At 47.0% G+C, this 14,806-nt stretch overlaps 8 protein-coding genes, 1 non-coding gene and 1 pseudogene across 10 annotated transcripts; 5 read left to right on the top strand and 5 right to left on the bottom strand.

The window, feature by feature from the left end:
• Positions 1-201: 201 nt before the first annotated feature.
• Positions 202-274, top strand: J056_004998. Its single transcript has one exon. It is a non-coding gene; the product is annotated as a tRNA-Lys (tRNA).
• Positions 275-386: 112 nt separating this feature from the next.
• Positions 387-1,657, bottom strand: J056_004455 (D-arabinose 1-dehydrogenase; the record flags this gene model as incomplete). Its single annotated transcript, XM_009269650.1, has 2 exons — positions 387-1,309; positions 1,369-1,657. The coding sequence occupies 2 exons, from the start codon at positions 1,655-1,657 to the stop codon at positions 387-389; spliced, it is 1,212 nt and encodes a 403-aa protein (XP_009267925.1).
• Positions 1,658-1,810: 153 nt separating this feature from the next.
• Positions 1,811-3,891, top strand: J056_004454 (uncharacterized protein; the record flags this gene model as incomplete). Its single annotated transcript, XM_009269649.1, has 2 exons — positions 1,811-2,495; positions 2,546-3,891. 2 exons carry the CDS (start codon positions 1,811-1,813, stop codon positions 3,889-3,891), a joined length of 2,031 nt encoding a protein of 676 aa, XP_009267924.1.
• An 868-nt stretch (positions 3,892-4,759) lies between these two features.
• On the bottom strand, positions 4,760-4,869 carry J056_004995 (annotated as a pseudogene). The gene has a single exon. The product of its transcript is annotated as a tRNA-OTHER (tRNA).
• A 1,127-nt stretch (positions 4,870-5,996) lies between these two features.
• Positions 5,997-6,561, top strand: J056_004453 (uncharacterized protein; the record flags this gene model as incomplete). Its single annotated transcript, XM_009269648.1, has 3 exons — positions 5,997-6,120; positions 6,170-6,299; positions 6,354-6,561. The coding sequence occupies 3 exons, from the start codon at positions 5,997-5,999 to the stop codon at positions 6,559-6,561; spliced, it is 462 nt and encodes a 153-aa protein (XP_009267923.1).
• A 112-nt stretch (positions 6,562-6,673) lies between these two features.
• J056_004452 (General alpha-glucoside permease) lies at positions 6,674-8,349 on the bottom strand (the record flags this gene model as incomplete). Its single annotated transcript, XM_009269647.1, has 2 exons — positions 6,674-7,234; positions 7,285-8,349. 2 exons carry the CDS (start codon positions 8,347-8,349, stop codon positions 6,674-6,676), a joined length of 1,626 nt encoding a protein of 541 aa, XP_009267922.1.
• Positions 8,350-8,511: 162 nt separating this feature from the next.
• J056_004451 (ER-derived vesicles protein ERV41) lies at positions 8,512-9,793 on the top strand (the record flags this gene model as incomplete). The annotated part of the gene is made up of 3 exons (XM_009269646.1): positions 8,512-8,583; positions 8,634-9,150; positions 9,198-9,793. The coding sequence occupies 3 exons, from the start codon at positions 8,512-8,514 to the stop codon at positions 9,791-9,793; spliced, it is 1,185 nt and encodes a 394-aa protein (XP_009267921.1).
• Positions 9,794-9,915: 122 nt separating this feature from the next.
• J056_004450 (Serine/threonine-protein kinase ENV7) lies at positions 9,916-11,099 on the bottom strand (the record flags this gene model as incomplete). Its single annotated transcript, XM_009269645.1, has 4 exons — positions 9,916-10,164; positions 10,214-10,415; positions 10,468-10,984; positions 11,033-11,099. 4 exons carry the CDS (start codon positions 11,097-11,099, stop codon positions 9,916-9,918), a joined length of 1,035 nt encoding a protein of 344 aa, XP_009267920.1.
• A 62-nt stretch (positions 11,100-11,161) lies between these two features.
• On the top strand, positions 11,162-12,860 carry J056_004449 (Ubiquitin-conjugating enzyme E2 8; the record flags this gene model as incomplete). Its single annotated transcript, XM_009269644.1, has 7 exons — positions 11,162-11,522; positions 11,571-11,691; positions 11,735-11,932; positions 12,157-12,195; positions 12,247-12,326; positions 12,376-12,672; positions 12,727-12,860. The coding sequence occupies 7 exons, from the start codon at positions 11,162-11,164 to the stop codon at positions 12,858-12,860; spliced, it is 1,230 nt and encodes a 409-aa protein (XP_009267919.1).
• A 106-nt stretch (positions 12,861-12,966) lies between these two features.
• Positions 12,967-14,772, bottom strand: J056_004448 (Anaphase-promoting complex subunit 8; the record flags this gene model as incomplete). Its single annotated transcript, XM_009269643.1, has 3 exons — positions 12,967-14,013; positions 14,075-14,301; positions 14,355-14,772. 3 exons carry the CDS (start codon positions 14,770-14,772, stop codon positions 12,967-12,969), a joined length of 1,692 nt encoding a protein of 563 aa, XP_009267918.1.
• Positions 14,773-14,806: the final 34 nt, after the last annotated feature.

Raw genomic sequence — 14,806 nt, 5'->3', positions numbered from 1 at the left:
TTGTTGTTTTGATGAGATAACCGTCATATTTGCAACTATTACTCGTTTTTACTCACTAAAGCATCAAAGTAGAAATTTTGTCGAACTTGTCTATTATTGTGTGATTTTGACGTCTATAATGTCAAAATTTGATGCCTTGTGACATCTTTGCTTTTGCACAAATTAAGATTATATTGTAAATTGTTGAGAACGCTATTAACAGCCTTGCTAGCTCAATCGGTAGAGCGTGTGACTCTTAATCACAAGGCTGCGGGTTCGAGCCCCGCGTGGGGCTAATATTTTTGCAATCGTTTTGTTTTAGAAACTTCATCAAAACAATTAAGCTCGCTATTTCATATCATTGTCTAGGTACACTCTCAGTATTCTATAAATTCTATTCACTACAGCTACACCCTTCCGCTACTCCAAACATAGCCACTCCATCCAGACTTTATGAAGGCATCAACGAGCTTTCTCTCCAAGTCACTTTCGCTGGCTTTTGAGTCATGGTACGCCTCCAGACCCTGTTTTACCTCATCTGCATTCTGCCAACCGCTGACAGTTGTATATTTGCGCATAGAGAAGCTCGCCGCAGCTTTGCTAGCCTCCTGGCCCAACGCTTTCACTGTGCGTTTTGCAGTATCTTTGAGACCATCTGGCGCAGGATGCCAGTCTGGGGGGCCTTGAGGAGTGAGCAAGCCCATAGCGAACGGACTAGCAGTGACGAGAGAGATACTGTCATCAAACAGCCCCTCGAATGCTTCAAAATTGGTTTGGATATAGCTGGGTGGAGCGAGCGCTTGAGGGCCATGATTAGCATACGACATGACATACTGCAGTGAATCTTTTCCGAGGTGGCTAATAGCCAACCTAGAAACACGCAGCAGTGTTGGTAAGGGTAGTGCGGAAACGCCTATATTGCGTATTTTGCCTTTTTTCTTATACCCGTTGAGTATCCGTAGGGCGTTGAGCACCTCTTCGTCGCCCTTGCCCAGTATCCTCGGCTCACCAGTCAAATTGTACTTTTGGAGATTGTCGAGCACTCTTGTTGGCTGACCAGCCTCGTTGATATCAGCTATCGCCTCCGCTACGAACTCGACATCGTGGAGGTAGACGATATCTAGGTAGTCCGTGTTGAGATATGCAAACGATCTGCGGAGAGATTCGTGAATACGCGCCTCACTGTAATTGACCTCATCGCCGTAATGACCGACTTTGGTGATGAGCGTGTATGTGTGCCTCGGGTGCAATGGCTCGAGGATGTTAAGCGCCCGGCCGAGAACGGCTTCGGCGGGTGCGTAGTGAGGGGCGTTATCGAAAGCACGCACACCTGTGTATGCAATGTAAGAGAGAGCGTTCGATTTCCACAGTTTATAAGCCGCCACCGACCATTGTCTAATGCCACTTTGACGGCTTCAACGGGGGCCGCAGACTCGTAGATGGAGCTGGGAGTGTAGTTGCGCCCGAGTGGCCCGCATCCGGCTATCAGGGAGCGCTTCAGTGGCGCTGGCTCGACTGGCTCGCTGAGATCGTCCAGCGTGATTTCCTCGAGATTTGCATCAGCCTTGTTCCAGTTGGAGTGGATCGTGTGCGGTGGCTCATGCGTGCTGTCCACACCACCTGCACCATCTGCACCGTCTATCCGTCCATCCTGTAACTTTGCATATCCGAGCGTCATGGCTGCACGATTAAGAGACCGGTTATACGCGTTTGTAGCGATTACACTCCAGCACCAAATGATCTACTAACATATACAACATCAGAGTTCCTGATTGACCAAATTAACGCTTTGTTTTTCCGCGCTCCTTCCACTTGAAGTTACACCTCCACCATGAGCAATCTCGAGGTGCCTCAGAAGAGGCCAGCGAGACCACAACGATCTGCAAGACGGCCAAAGAGTGCATCGCGAACACCGTCACCTGCTCCCAGCGATCTCACACCGCCGTCCGGTTCGGATGGGGATCCAAGCGAGAGCAGCGAGAGCATCGAGGATACATCAAACCCACCGAAAAACACATTCAACGTACCACTACCGTCCTCTTATATACCAAACAGGCAGTCATCGCTAGTGAGGCCGGAAGCTCAACCACCGGTGCCGTCGCGTGCATCGAGTTTGACCGTGCAGCAGCAGCAGGAACAAGAGCGGCTGCGAAACCGACAATCTAGTCAAAGTCAGCATTCTTCTTCAAACAAATCAACAGATAAGAGAAGCTCCTCTCTTTGGCATACAATTCAATCACTTAAAAGAAATACAAGTCATTCTCAATCACAATTTTCTGGTGTGCGGAAGAGGAACACGCTCAGTCTATTCAATTTCCCAAGGAAGGCCTTTTCATCGACTAACCTTAGGAAGCCATCCATGTCCAGCCTGCCCACTTCTCCGGCTACTCATTTTGCCGTACCTCAAAGATTTAGCTCCGTTGCTGCAGATAATGATCAGATACCCACTATCAATGAGCACCCAATGAAAGATATTCACGACGATTGGGAACCTATACAGGCTTGGTTGAGTACTGGTAAGTGTGGTTGTTCCATATGCACAACTCCCAACTTACGATCTCTCCAGTCGAACCACTCAAGGAAGAGGATGAATCTATGGCCGAAAGGCAGCCTCTTTCCTCGAACTCTAGCATGCTTCGTGCCCATCAGTTTCCCGCCGAGAGTCTCGGCAACTTCGGCAACTCTGAGACGCCGCGAACAAACCCTGAACATTATGTAATTCAAGACCCTTCAGGATACTCCCCAGAAAGACGTGAATCAAAGATTTTAGGTGATAGTCACGAGGAAGAGAATACCGAAGAACGTGAACAACTGCCATCAAGAGGACGAGCGAGGGAGAGAGCAAGCAGAAGAACAAGTGGAGGGATATCCATTGAAAAAAGGCATTCTTCGCTTCTTCGCAGTATGAAAAATACAGAGGAACTTACTGAATCTACCGAAGCTGTTCAACCCACTCAACCTTTAGACCACGTCGAACCACAGCACCCTCAACCCGAATGCAAGTCTATTATATCAGTTGAAGAGGTTCAGCTCCCTCTTCACTTCAATTCGGGACCGCAACCTAGGCACCAAATGTCCTTCGAATCAGACCAATTCTCCATCCCTCGCAAACCTATCCGTGTTTTCAATTATGGTGCTAACGATAACCAACAACCTACGCCTAGAAACTCATTCGAAACGTCGATAGCTTATTCATCAACTAAAGCGTCAACTCACTCACATGAAAGTGGAAATTTACATCGTCACACGGAAGACCCTCGGGAGGAGGAAGGAGTGATGCGGAGTGTCTATGACAGGAGTGCTTCATTTGCCCAGGAAGAGCGGTATCTTGAACAGATCGAGCAAGATGATGTAGTCGAAGAGCTTGGAACCCCAACTGGCACTTCGTTAAAAGAGAGCGAAGAAGTCGTCGAGCTGGGTACGCCACTTGGCACTATCGACACGGAAGATGAAGTCTCGATCTTGCAAAAGGCAGCGTGCTCTCTACATTCCCACTCCCACTCCCATTCTAATCCTCCGTCTGCCGTCCAAACACCAGACACGAAGGACATTGAATTGCCGATACCGCCCGCGCGGGAAGAGCAGCTGTACTCGCTGGTACACCCGCTATACTCGCCACGGATGGCTTATGCATCGCACACACCGCACACACCGCACACACCGCGCTCGGCGGATCAAGACGAGCGCATTTCGCTATCATCTGGCGACATACTAAGTGCAGAAGCTGACAAGTTATATCATACTGAAATATTCTCGCCACATTCTCTGCCTCCTAACGACCTACATTCACACAAGTTCAAATCACATTCACCGTATATCAAGCTCGAGGAGTCTGACGATAACGACCTGATGACGATTGAAGATAGTTTGCAAGGGTTCTATATTGACAGTGCCATTGGGCAAGCACATTGATAGCTTTGCAAATCACCACAATGCAAACATAAACACACATCCACACACACCACTCGGACCACGTCATTTCACTTCACTTAAAATTACTCTTCTTTATACTAAGAAGCCGTTCTAGCTACAAATTGGCTCTTCATACTTTAAGAGATGATTTAATCACAGATATGACACACACGCCTCTCATATGCTAACAAAATCAATTAATCACAGTTCCTGATATACACGCCGGCATCACTTCACTCTTTGCTTTTTGTACATCGAATATAACTTATTCTAAGTCTCTAAAGATTTGAATAAGTGTAGAATTCTGAAGATCTTCACTACAGTGCATTGCCATCTCTTTGTCATGAGTGCTTGTCTCATCCGGGATAATATGCTGTCCACCACTTTTCTTGAATAGATACAGCTTGAGAAGCATTGCCAGGACAATACCAAACACGCAAACAATGATTGTGATTACTATTTTTGATTTTAGCCATCTGGAGTTAGAACATATATGAGCTCACTAAATGCTATCAACACCCAAACTCCGCTATCTAGTTCCATCTTCATGTTACAGAAGTGAGTGGTTTCAGAGAGTGGGGAGCAGGGTACTCATGCAGCGTTAGCTAAGCTATTGATTGTGCAACTGTGCTGCAATATCCGGCTGAGACATTTTACGCCCAGGCTGATGATGGTCTTGGCGTTAACTCAGCCCATATTATTTGATCGCGTTCGACTTCAACGACAGATGACGCAGCGTGTCAACAGACTTGATTGCTTATTTGCTGGCATTGGGCTTTGCACATAATCGGAAAGTAATTTCTTGCGCACAGTCCTAATAGGCCACATAGGTCTAGGGTTACTCAATAAAGAAAAAAATAAAAAAGACGGCGGCACCCGGGAATCGAACCCGGTTCGCTATCAGGCTTATTAAAAGGAGGCGCTTGCCTCAACTTCTACTAACCCTAAGATAGAATCTTACCATCGGACCCATGCCGCGGTGGAACCGTTACGCTAACTTAGCTGGTAAAATTTTAAGTTTATCAGTTATTATTATCGACCTTATAATAGTTTAAGATACGTGACGAAGGAGGTATCAGGCCGTTTCCGACTGATCAATTTGCCTCAATGCTGTGCGTGTGGCACAGAGGACAACATCTCCCATAGAACTTTCGTCTGCAAAAGACATAAAATGGCCAGAATCACATTAAGAAGAAAGATTACCAAGATCAATACTCGGTTCGAATTAGGATCAATACACAGAAATTCACGCTCTCTACAAGCCCTGTACGAATCCTTCAAACCGCAATTGACTACGTACCAAAGATACTCCGGTGATTCAGCGTAATTGAGAATCACCAACAATTCACGAATTACGAATTAAGAAAAGCTTCCAGTAATTTCAGCACCCCTTTTGACTCCTCATGCTATAAGAAGTATTGATGACGCAGTTTCTAACATGTATCGTCTTAACAATATAATCAGATCTCATCATCATCATCATCATCAGGAGGTATCAGTTTAAAGAAAGAGCTACTTAGGTTGTTTCAAGTTAGCTTCAATTTGCTGTTGCGGAAAAGTTGTCGAAATAAAGCTGTGATGAAGAGATCAGCTTGCCAATCAAAGTTTTAGAAAGACTGATATAAGCCAACAAACCAATTTCTGAGACAATCAACCAATTGTTTCATATTTATAGCCCTTTGAATTGTTCCGGAACTGAGTCTGGGTCTGAGTCCTCAAATCTTTCATCTTAATTAATTCCGAGTCACGCCGAGACACCTGTGTCGGGGTACTCATAAAAGATAAAGCAGCCATACTAGCATATAATAGCATAGCTTCAAACAAAATTGATCAAAAATTAACGTGACTTTTCTCAGAAAGAAATGACCTCATAGGAAACCGGACTTTTGGAATTTCGAATTTCAATCAGGAGAACAGGTTTACGTGGGCAAAAATTGAGCAAACCAAACTTATATCAAAGCCTAAAGAAAAGCCAATAAGAAAGTTTACACTGTGCAACAAGTGTCAACACAACTTTTCCTTTTACTTCGACAACCATCGCACCGAAATCTAATTTCCCCGGGTCGAGAATACGAGAAAAAAGGATAATGACAAGAACAGTTCGAATGATATACGACCAACTATCACAGCGCGACCCGCTTCCGGCACTCAACCTCGACCAAGAAGTGTACTATCCGCCTCTAACGGGCGACATTGATAAACTCGCTGCCAGTTTTCATGTAAAAGCTTGTTAGTGGGGTCTTTGAATTTCTCGCACAGCCGACTTACCCCTGCGCAGCACTGCACATGCTCAATGACGATATAAAAAGCACACACTACTACGCTGAAATGAACCAAGGCGATTCGTTGCTCGATTATTTGCATGCCATTGTGCATAGGAGAGAAGGTGATTTCTGGAATTCCAAATGGTCGGTTCATTTGCATCCGAAGTCAAAGTCGCCACGCTGACGAACTGTGTACAGGTGGTTTGCGAGAGTGAAGCATCCACTGCTACAGCAAGTATATAACGCTAAACTTCAGCCAGCCAAGGTGGTCGACAAGGTGGAGGAGATAGAGTTGTCGAATAGCCCAGAAGCAAAGAAGGTCTTAGAGGAGCTGCAGTACAAAGAACTATGCTTGATTGCCGAATACGCTATTAATGAGAGTATGAAGAGTGAGGTTGAAAGTTGAGAATGAAGAATGCACCGACACACGTTGCACGAAACATCGCAATATATACCTTAATGATCAATGTACTTAAATTATACAGATTATCCAACTTATCCATGTTTCATTATGGCCTTCATCTACGAGACAACCTATCCTTGGTAAATCTGTAGCTCAAAATAGCCGCCACGAGTGCCGCGCATGCACCTATCCGCATGATTATCCCTATACCTCTTGTATTAGTGTTTTCGAAATCAGCACCAGCCGATCTATGCTCAAGACCATTTTTCTTCGGCTCTATGAAGGAGAAGATAAACGACGAGATTGCAGTAATCAAAAACTGAGGTACGACCGTAGATACGTTCAGTATACCAAGCATGACACCAGCTTGGCTTGACGAAGTGACGTCGATGGCGTTTGGCGGGGCTTGGAGGGGTAATGGTGGATGCAAATGCTCGGTGCTAGAACTATTGCTATCAAACAGTACTTCTCTTTCGACGTCTTCCGCATCGTACATTATTTCCCCATTCTTCGCATCCAAGAGTATGCTCTCGCCTAGAAGAGAAAAAGGCGCCCATTGGGCGAGCGCCCAAGTGCATCCAACAACAGCAACCATTGCCGACGAAACGACGTAAGAAGACGAGAAGCTAGCACTAAAGATGGCTACCGCGAAGACAATGTGAGACATGGTATACATCTGCAAATATTGTTAGAATTGGAGTGTCGTTTCAGCCGCAATTCCCTCACAGAAGACAGATCCAATAGCGATGGCCGTAAAAGCTTTTTTATGAGCTTCGAGAGTGTATTACGGGTCTTTTGTACAGTTCCCTGGGGCTTGACAAGTGGTATTATGAGTGTAGGGAGTATGACAGCGGTTGAAAAAGACACGATAGCCTGAAACAGCATGGCGCGCGTACCAACTCGCGTCGCCTCATCTGCTGTCCGGCTATCAGCATCACTCAGGCTACTATCATCCAGATAGAGCTCTCCAATGTAAGAAGTTGACCAGAACATGACTGGGAACCATCCCATTGAAGCGAAGAATTGTATTATGCACAACTTGCGTACTCTGGGAGGTGGTTTAGTGGTAAAGAGAGTCTTGAATACCTGCTTTATGCTGGTTGTGCCCTGGTCTCTCACGAGGATCCTCTCAGACACGCTAAAACACGTGAGAAAATGAGTGACCACGACAAAGAAAGCGACAAGTGATGACAGAATTTCAAGCTGGGTGTCTCCCAAGATGGAAAGGTATCTAGTAAGGTCGATGTTGCCGATGAAGTAACCGATGCAGCTACCAACACCGATCATGCGACTGGCCCAGGCATTTGCGCCTTCCTGTTCAAAGGATGGCAGGGTATCTACGATGAGTGCTCGATCGGCAGCTTGGACTGCATTGATGGAAAAGTCGACGAGGTATACGGCAAGAACAGCAAGGTAAATAGTGAGGTCATCGTTGGGTTGAGTGTTGATAGTGGTGAAAATAGAAGCTACTTTGCGACTGTAACCGAGAAGGAGGATGCTCAGGGAACTGAGTAGCACGCTAGCTATGATATAAGGCTTCCTTCTGCCGAATCTGCACTTTGTGCTGTCTGCGAGTGCACCAATCGTTGGCTGCATTACTAGACCACTGAGTGGCCCTGCTAGGAGGACAGAAGATATAGAAGCTTTAGATAGGCCTAAGGATTGCAAATATGGGCTGGCCATTGAGAGCTCTACGCTCCAAACCAGCTGCAGGCCAAAAAGACTAAATGTGAGCAGTGGCTTGTGTAGCCATTCTGGACCTTTAATTCTAGCCTCGCCTTCCCATTCCATAGCGTCTCTACTTGGCTATAAGATGGCTGTAAGATAGACGAGAGAATGCGTGTCAAATGAAATTTATCAATAAAACTAACATTCCAATCAAACGCGCTAAACGGTAGCATTCTTGGTTGCGCCCGCTATCTCCTTGAACCGCGACGGTGACTATCAATTGAAATGAGCTCTGCAATGTCGATGCCGCCGTTGAGAACATTTGACGCTTTCCCCAAGACGCAGCCGACGTACACGGTGCGTATACGCAAACACATCACCGGCCAACACAACTCACATATTCACAGATACGCTCGAAACGGGGCGGGATAGCGACAGTGGTTGTTATATTTACTTTAGTGCTGCTTGTGTTTCATGAAATCGGCGAATGGCTGTATGGACACAACGAATATCAATTCAGCGTAGATACCACCACACAAAGAGAAATGCAACTGAACGTCGATCTCACAGTCGCTATGCCCTGCCATTACCTTAATGTAGACATAAGGGATGCTGTAGGCGACAGGCTGAAGCTGAGCGATAGAATACAAAAGGATGGTACCACCTTTGAGCCGGAGAAATACCATCAGATGGGCCACGACAAGCAGAGCACCCTCAGTCGTATTGTAAAGGATAGCAGGAAAGGCAGGAAGTGGTTCAGACCTACGGGTACGCGTAATCGTTTCAAGAAAACCAAGAAACCCATCAAGAATGGTCCAGCATGTAGACTCTACGGCAGCGTCGAAACCAAGAAGGTCAACGGTAACATGCATATCACTACTCTTGGTCATGGCTATAGCAGCCTGGAGCACACGGATCATAAATGTTGGTCGAGCTGTTGCATAAAAGTAAAACACTCACATATTTCCCAGTAATGAACCTCTCTCACACTATCGACGAATTCTCATTCGGTCAGCACTTCCCTTACATAGCACAGCCGCTCGACAGAAGTGTCGAGATTTCAAACAACCATTTCCCAGTATACCAGTATTTCATGCACGTAGTTCCAACGACGTATGTCGACGCGTCGGGGCACTCTCTCTCGACGAATCAGTACTCGGCACGCGAGGATATTAAAACCATCAGCAACCACCAGCGAGGTATTCCGGGACTTTTCTTCAGATACGATCTCGAGCCAATTCATCTACAAATGAACGCAACTACTATGTCATTCACTAAGCTCCTCATCAGGTTGACGGCATTGATTGGTGGTGTGTGGTGTTGCTCTCGTTTCGCAGTTCGCACTTTAGACAGACTGCTGCCTAAACGATTCAAACCGCATTCAGACAAAGATGGGGAGATGCACATTCCAATCACATCTCCAAACGTTAACATGCCCTCACCGAGACTGTCGCCTGGGTTTTTTGGGATGAATACATCGACGTCTCCACCACCGCCATACACGACCAACAACGGTATGCTGTCTCCGGGTGTATCATCGAGCAATCAGGGGCCATTTAGATTTTAGTGTGGCAGGGGCAGTGGCATTCTGGCATCATAGTGCATTTTTATTTGGGTTTGTAAAAGTACATATTAATCGCGATTGAAACGTGTAGTAGGTGGACATCGTGTGCATATGTGAAGTGCCTCTCAAACACCGACACTGAGGGCATGTTCGGTCATGCTGATGAGTTGATTTATAGTTGGTCTTTTCGAAGGATCTATTTTCAAGCAAGCTTCTATAATTGCTTTGAATGTATCCGAGTGGGTGTCATTAGCAGGGTAAGTAAATCTGCCGCTCTGAGCAGCCATTGCAATAGAGCCACCCTGTGCGGCCTGTTTTGGATCTTCAAATGGAGAGTGAGAGTAAGCGAGGGCATAGAGGGTGCAACCCAAAGACTATTGTTGATGTCAGAAAGATAAATTCCTCGCTACGATAAACACCCACCCATATGTCGACTTTCTCGTCTAAAGTGGTATCCGATTTCACATCGAACAGCTCAGGTGCCCTGTACGGCATAGAGGAGTGCTCAGCTGCCATGTCCTGCTGCACGAGCGCTTGTGACCGGTTATGAATGCGCACTCTAGCCTTGATGCAGCTACCCAAGTCCATCAATACGGGTGTGCCGTCATCAGCGAGCATTACATTCCTTGAGGATGAGTTGGGTCAGCGGGGTGTAATAGTGGGCGAAGGCTACCCACCCTGGTTTGATATCCCTGTGTGCGTATGGGACGTGACCAGGTTGATCGCCCTCTTCGTCGTTGACATCCTGGTCAATTGAGGATGGAGGATAGCTAGAGCGGGAGTGAGAGTGTGCGGGGTAGTGATTGTGCAGCACCTGCACACCCTGACACACACCACTAAACAGTTGCAGCGACATGCGCTCATCCAAGGTGGAATTGAGATTGATATAGTCCTGCAAGTTGCCTTTCTTCAAGTAGGGGAGGATGAGGTTGATAGCGCCATCTTGAATGGAGTAGTTGAGGAGACTTATTATGTACTTGCTTTTGAATCGCTGGTAGCATCCCACTTCACCTTCGAAGCCGCCGTTTGTGATCTTCTTGAGCGCGTAGACGTTGTCCGCGTCGCTGACGAGATACACGTAGCTGAACGCGCCTTCTGAGAGGTATTTTATGATATTATATTGAGTTCCGTTTATATTGATAGTTTTGGTGCGGCTGGACATACACTGGGTGAGCCATGCTTGTAGCGACCAGACTGCCGGTGAGTTAGAAAATAGAAGACACAGCAATATAGCAGACTCACGAGCATCCTTAGCAGCCTCGATGAAGACATTTGGGCTACCGACTTTGAAATTCTGATTCTGATCCATTGCGGCGGTATGCGTGGTGGCTGTGAACCAGGAAGCCATAACCGGGTATTACCTGTATAGTCATGTCCGACATAGTTGTATTTCAAGATAAGCACTACAAGCACAATGGAGAGCACTTGTGTACTCTCTCAATGCCAAATTCAAACATCTACAAGATTACGATGAATAGATTGTCTAATGGCCAGCCAGAGAACCGAATTGAAAGGGATTTCCTCGATTTGGGGTTATCCAAGGCTTTAGATGATGTAGAATCTCATTGGAGGTCCCTTCGTAGCGACTTGTATCCGGCTGCATCTCTGGTTCTCACGGGTTCAGGGCTGAAATTCTTCAGCAACGGTTTAGTACTCGATAAGGCGCTGGACGATAAGATGTTCTTCGCCAGTATTCTAGACCCTTTCATTCTCCGTTTATCCAGTTTCCCCTGTGAGTCAACTCTATGTCTGTCTTCATTTGCATGTTGATATCATACAGTGCCCACAATCGCAGCCGTCAATGGACACGCCTTCGCCATGGGATTCGTCTTGGCGCTCTGCTGTGACTATATCGTCGGTAAATCCAACGGCAGAGGGTGGTTCTGCATGAATGAGAATGAGTAAGTGGGGGTATCATCAGGGATATTGCTGAGAGGTCTTCAGATTCGCCTCTAACATTCCCCCGGGCATGCTTTCGGTATTGATGCGTCGCCTCAACAACTGGCAGCTGATCAGACAGACAATACTGGATTGCAGGCGCTGGACTCCACCGCAGCTGAATGAGGTTGGTATAGTCGACGTTGTATGCTCCGAGGAGAAGTTACAGAGTGAGGCTGCGAAACTTGGCCAGAGTGTCGCAAAGTACGCACAGAAAGGTAGCTATGGATTGCTCAAACACAACTACTGCACGCTTTGAAGGTAATTTTAGTATACCTGAGTATCTATTTGGAACTTGTAAATATTTATACATTGCTCTTTTCCTCCTTTCTCTCCCGCAATCGCTCGCCTTATCGAGTTTAATAGATTCCGTCATGATAAGTTGAGCGTGAAATCTCGAGGCCTAGCCACTGACACTGCCAGCACAGTTCACCACGGCGCAGAATAGAGACTGATGTATTCAAGCTGTCAGTTGGTTATTTCCGAAAGCGGTAAGAGACTAACGTACACAACAACAGTCTCATGTCCGAGTACGAAGTGAATCTCAGCAACGACAACATGCAAGAGTTTTTTGTTAGATTCCACGGTCCCAAAGAGAGTGAGTGGCCCAATTGCCCAATTGCCCACTCTAATGGCGCTGTCACCAGCACACTACCAAGGCGGTGTATGGAAAGTACGCGTAGAATTACCTGACCAGTATCCATTCAAATCCCCTTCAATTGGATTCCTCAATAGAATATTTCACCCAAATATCGATGAGCAGAGTGGTAGTGTGTGTCTTGATGTCATCAATCAGACTTGGTCACCCATGTTCGATCTGATAAACATCTTCGAGGTGTTCCTGCCCCAGTTGCTCAGATATCCCAACCCTTCGGATCCACTCAATGGCGAGGCTGCTGCCCTTTCCATGCGCGATGCCCAAAGCTATGAAACCAAAGTAAAGGGTGAGTTGGAACGGGTTTTCAGGGCATTTACGCTGATCATACACTCACCCGCAGATTACATTCAACGCTTCGCCCTCCCAGAAAATGTCAAGCTCGATCAAGACAATGACGACGACTCGGATGTCGAAATATCTGATCAGGGCAGCTTGCCTTCTGACGACCAGGTCCCAGGCGCTGTAGATATCTAAAATCTTAGCATAGGCATTTTCTTTCTTCTTTCTTACTATCATTCTTAGTTGTTTTACTTAGTTTTCAATTTATGCATAGTGCATATCAACTAGTTTACATTTACATCTACATCTGCCCTAGCTCCTTGACCTGGATAGAGCGCAATATAGACATGGCTTCTTCGCGCTCTGGGGCGTTTGTTTCGACGACCTTGATCAGATACGACTGCGCGAGTGCAGTATTTCCATGGTTGAGTTCCCAGACAGCCAGTTCGCGATAGACGTTTACGTAATCGGTCACTCTCAACTCGCCGGAGCTTGATTCGACAATATCGTAAACCTTGCGCAATTCGAGGGCGCTTTCGTGTGCCAAACGAGCGTCTTTGTACAGTTTGGACAGTTTGATGTGCATCTTAGGATCGACTGTATCTGTAGCAAGCTCCATATATCTCAATTGACACTTGATAGCGTCGTCGAACCGTCTGAGATGTTCATAGTTGCTGCTGAGGGCATGCCACATACGTTGGTCATATGGACGCAGTGCTGTAGCTCTCTGGTAGAAGTAAAGGGAGTAGTTGTACATACCGAGCAATTCATATGCTTGTGCGAGACCATACCATGCTCTGTAATCTTTCGCATTAGCGTCGATAGCCCGTCGGTAAGCCTCGACGGCAGCATGTGAGTTCTTCAGCTCGATGTACTCATGCCCCATGAGCGTCCACGCACTCAAGTAGGCGCGATCCAGCCGCAGTGCACGTCTGAAGTACATGATGGCCTTCTCGTGCTCCCCTCGAATACTGAAGTAATTTCCAACAAGACAGCAAACTTGCGGATCACTCCGGTTGTGCTGCACAACACCGTGCGCTAGCGCAGCCAACTTGGTCTGGTTGCCCATCACGTAGATGATGTTGCTGTAAAGGTCGAGGTCCTGCGTGCGATGCGGGTCACGTGCGTATAGCCTGTCAAAGATCTCTTCAGCCTCTTCCATCTGATGCATGTTGTAATAGACAAATGCGCGCTGACTGTGGATGTGCGTAGAGTCAGTGAAAACCTCCTCAAGCTCATCTAGTGCCCCGTGAAGCTTCTCCGTTACTGCGTGCAGTTCTATGAGCATGTGCACGCTGAATATCCTCATCATTACACCTTGTGGGAGGTGCAACTCAATGGCGCTGAGCTAGGCATGGTCAACTTTTTTTATTCTTCATTCTGTGCTTATACACACACACCACACTTACATCGTCAATGTCTTGCACACACACTCCTAACATCAACCACGCACTCCAGTTCCATGGATTCGCATTGAGCGATTTGATGAGTGCATCCATCGCTTCTATCCGCTTAGAGGAGCGGTGAAGTAGGATACCTTTGAGATAGAGCAGGAATGCGTCCTTGGGGTCGCGCAGGTGGGCCAAGATCTGCGGTACTTGGGTATTGGCATTCTCTCGTCGCGTATCGCGTGGGCCTGGATTGGTATTGTGAGCTTGAGCTAGTCGCAACACCAAGACAATGACGCACCCATGATAGGTTCAGTGCGTTCCTGGATGCGTCTCTCGCTGTCCAAATAGCGGGCATACAGTGCGAGAAATAAACTCTTGTCGGTGGTGCAGTTGGAGAGGACAGTGGCGCACCTGTCGAACTCCCTAGCGTCGTAATAGGCTTTGGCGAGCGCGTAGACATCTTCTTCGTCGCTCGCGAGCTCTTGGTCGTCGTCGAACGATAAGGCGTCGGGTGGATTGAACGATCTGTCGCCGTGCGTGGCTCGTGCAGGCGTGGAAGTGAGGAACGCTGCAGGTGTATTGCTCGCACTGTCAATGGGTATACGCATACACGCTGCCATCTCGGCTGACCAGATTGAGGCGAATATCAAACCACGCGCTGAGCAATCGCGAGTAGATTGCCTCAAGCGTGTTTTGATCTGTGTGGTAGATTCCATCGGTTTTGATGGTGATGGTGGCTGCAAGAGGGTA

Source organism: Wallemia ichthyophaga (genome assembly GCF_000400465.1).
Source record: "Wallemia ichthyophaga EXF-994 unplaced genomic scaffold scaffold8, whole genome shotgun sequence".
In the NCBI taxonomy this organism is placed as follows: domain Eukaryota; kingdom Fungi; phylum Basidiomycota; class Wallemiomycetes; order Wallemiales; family Wallemiaceae; genus Wallemia; species Wallemia ichthyophaga.
The sequence above is the reverse complement of the archived record's forward strand: the minus strand, read 5'-3'. Positions and strand labels throughout refer to the sequence as shown.